Source organism: Crocuta crocuta, unplaced genomic scaffold (assembly GCF_008692635.1).
Source record: "Crocuta crocuta isolate KB4526 unplaced genomic scaffold, BGI_CrCroc_1.0 scaffold142, whole genome shotgun sequence".
Taxonomy (NCBI): domain Eukaryota; kingdom Metazoa; phylum Chordata; class Mammalia; order Carnivora; family Hyaenidae; genus Crocuta; species Crocuta crocuta.
Window position 1 is genome coordinate 1585490 of NW_027528892.1, and position 2405 is coordinate 1587894.

Here is a 2405-nt window from a genome sequence, read left to right on the forward strand (position 1 = left end):
GCACCCAGCCCTCCCTTCTCTCTGGTTCTGCAGCCATTCCCCCTCCACCCCCGGGCCCTCCCCCGGGCCCCGGCCCCGCCTGCTTGGGCCTCATGTGCTCTCTCTCCCTCATCCCCAGCAGTCCTCCCTCATGGATCTTGCTGACGTCTTCACGGCCCCAGCTCCACCGCCAGCCTCGGATCCCTGGGGAGGCCCGGCACCCATGAGCGCTCCCACCTCGGACCCTTGGGGAGGGGCCCCCGTCCCTCCAGCTGCTGATCCCTGGGGCGGTCCGGCCCCTACACCAGCCTCTGGGGACCCTTGGAGGCCTGCTGCCCCTGCAGGGGCCCCGGTTGACCCTTGGGGCTGGACCCAGGCCCCTGCAGCTGGAGAGGGGCCCACGCCTGACCCGTGGGGGAGCTCTGATGGTGAGTGCTGGCCGCCCGCCTGCTCTGGCCCCCACATCCAGTGTGCAGTCCCGGGTGTGCCCTGGGATTGGGACAGATACCGTACAGTGGGTGACGGGAAGCTGTGGGGGTCCGATGAAACAGCCCAGAGGAGTGGGGGTGAGGGAGCCTGCGGGACTGGGAAGGGTGCGGGGGGTCGGGGGAGAGAGGTAGCTGGGCTGGAGCTGGACGGGGTGACTGGGAGGCTGGGAGCAGGCGGGCTGGGAAGGGGCTGGACGCCTTGTGGGGACTTGGTAGCTGCGGGGGGTTGGGCAGGTCTGGGTGAGCCACAGCACCTTACCCAGCTGGGGAGACTCCTGGGGGGTTCCCAGAGGCCTGGCGCCGAGGAGGACTCTGGCAGGAAGGGACTCGCGGGCAGAGGCCCTGCGGCGTGTGTAGCCGTGGCTCGATGGTGGGCGTGGTGGGAAGGCTGGCGTTGAACCTAAAGGTTCTTGGGTGCCTAGCTGCGCCCCAGGGCGTTGCAGGGCAGGGCAAGGCTGGAGGGGCGGCCGCCCATTCTCGGGAGATAAATCCTTGTACATGCCTCCCTCCTCACTCAGGGGGGGCTCCGGTAGGCGGACCCCCGGCCTCTGATCCCTGGGCTCCAGTCCCAGCCTTCTCGGACCCCTGGGGAGGGTCGCCTGCCAAGCCCAGCACCAATGGCACAACAGGTACTGGGTGGGTGCTAGGGTCAGGTGGACGGGGCTGGAGCGTGTGGTGGGCGTGCAGGGGAGCTCGGGGAGTGACTGGCCTCCTGAGGCTGGGGAGCGGGAGGTGGGTCCCCTCGGGTAGCTGAGCGGGCATCCTGGGCGCCCACAGCTGTCGGGTTTGATGCGGAACCAGACGAGTTCTCGGACTTTGACCGCCTGCGCATGGCCCTGCCAGCCTCCGGGAGCAGCACGGGTGAGCCTCCGTCCGGACTGGGTGGCACCCACCACCCAAACTCTTTATTACAGTTGTAGCTGCTTGTGTGTGTCTTCAAAAAGGAAGTTTTACCTTGGCTTTGAATAATTTCGTACTCTGAGAAAAGTTTCAAAAGTAGCACAAAGAACTTTTTTGGAGCTTTCCCAGATTCTGAGCTCTGACTTCTCTGTCCCTGCAATGTTCCTCTGGGTGTTTCCGGGCCTGGCTGGCTCTGCCCTGCATTACCAGCGGTGTGCTCACTGCAGTCGCCCCCTCCCCCCCCCGGCCTCCCCCCTGGGGCCTCCGTGCCCAGCACCCTCCCCACCTGGCGTCCTGGTTCAGGGCACCTTGGTTTGGGGGTCCCGGCTTACGTGTCCCTCCCTTCCTGGCACGGTCTGGACTGGCTTGTGTCTGGAGATTGTCCCCTGTCTGTGTGAGGTGTCGGGAGGGCCTCGAGCCTGTCCCCAGGAGGCAGCGGTGCGCCTTCCCGCACCAGTGGCGTGAAGTGGACCGTGGAAGCAGGAATTCTTGGGACTCACCGGGCTAAGGCCCAGAAGGGCAGGCAGGGCACCAGGGGTCCCTCCCTCCCCTTGGACCCCCTCAGGTGGTCGTCCAGTCTGCGGTTTGCTGCCTCCTGGCCCTGTTTCCCTCTCTCCCTGACGACTCGTGCATTTCCCAGCAGCAGGGGAGAGTCTTGGATCTTAGAAACAACCAGATAGAAGCTCACACTCTCCCGTCTGCTGCTGTCACTGCATCTGCCGCTGTTCCGTGCTGTGACGTTTCTGTCGGGACCCTGGAACCCGTGGGGTTTTGTGGGATCGCATGAGCATCCGTTGGTAGTTCTCTGCCCTGGAGACTGTCAGCTGGGGCTGCCTTTGAGTTGGGCCCTCCTGGCTCCGCGGCCAGGGCTGTGCCCCCCACTGCGGCCTCCCACCCCCTCCCTGAGTCCTCTCTGGCTCCTTGCAGGGGAGCTGGAGCTGCTCGCTGGAGAGGTACCCGCCCGCAGCCCCGGGGCGTTCGACATGAGTGGGGTCGGAGGCTCTCTGGCCGAGGCTGTGGGGAGCCCCCCGCCCGCGG

At 66.3% G+C, this 2405-nt stretch overlaps 1 protein-coding gene across 2 annotated transcripts in view; it reads left to right on the forward strand.

Annotated features, from left to right (window-relative positions):
* Window positions 1–2405, forward strand: part of EPN1 (epsin 1) — a 12414-nt gene that overhangs the window by 9252 nt on the left and 757 nt on the right. For both annotated transcript variants that reach the window (XM_077756978.1, XM_077756977.1), the window contains 4 exons: window positions 122–407; window positions 986–1096; window positions 1245–1328; window positions 2295–2405. The exon at window positions 2295–2405 is cut by the window's right edge and continues 757 nt beyond it. In XM_077756978.1, coding sequence (XP_077613104.1) covers window positions 122–407; window positions 986–1096; window positions 1245–1328; window positions 2295–2405 — 592 coding nt within the window. The remainder of the gene's footprint in view (window positions 1–121; window positions 408–985; window positions 1097–1244; window positions 1329–2294) is intronic.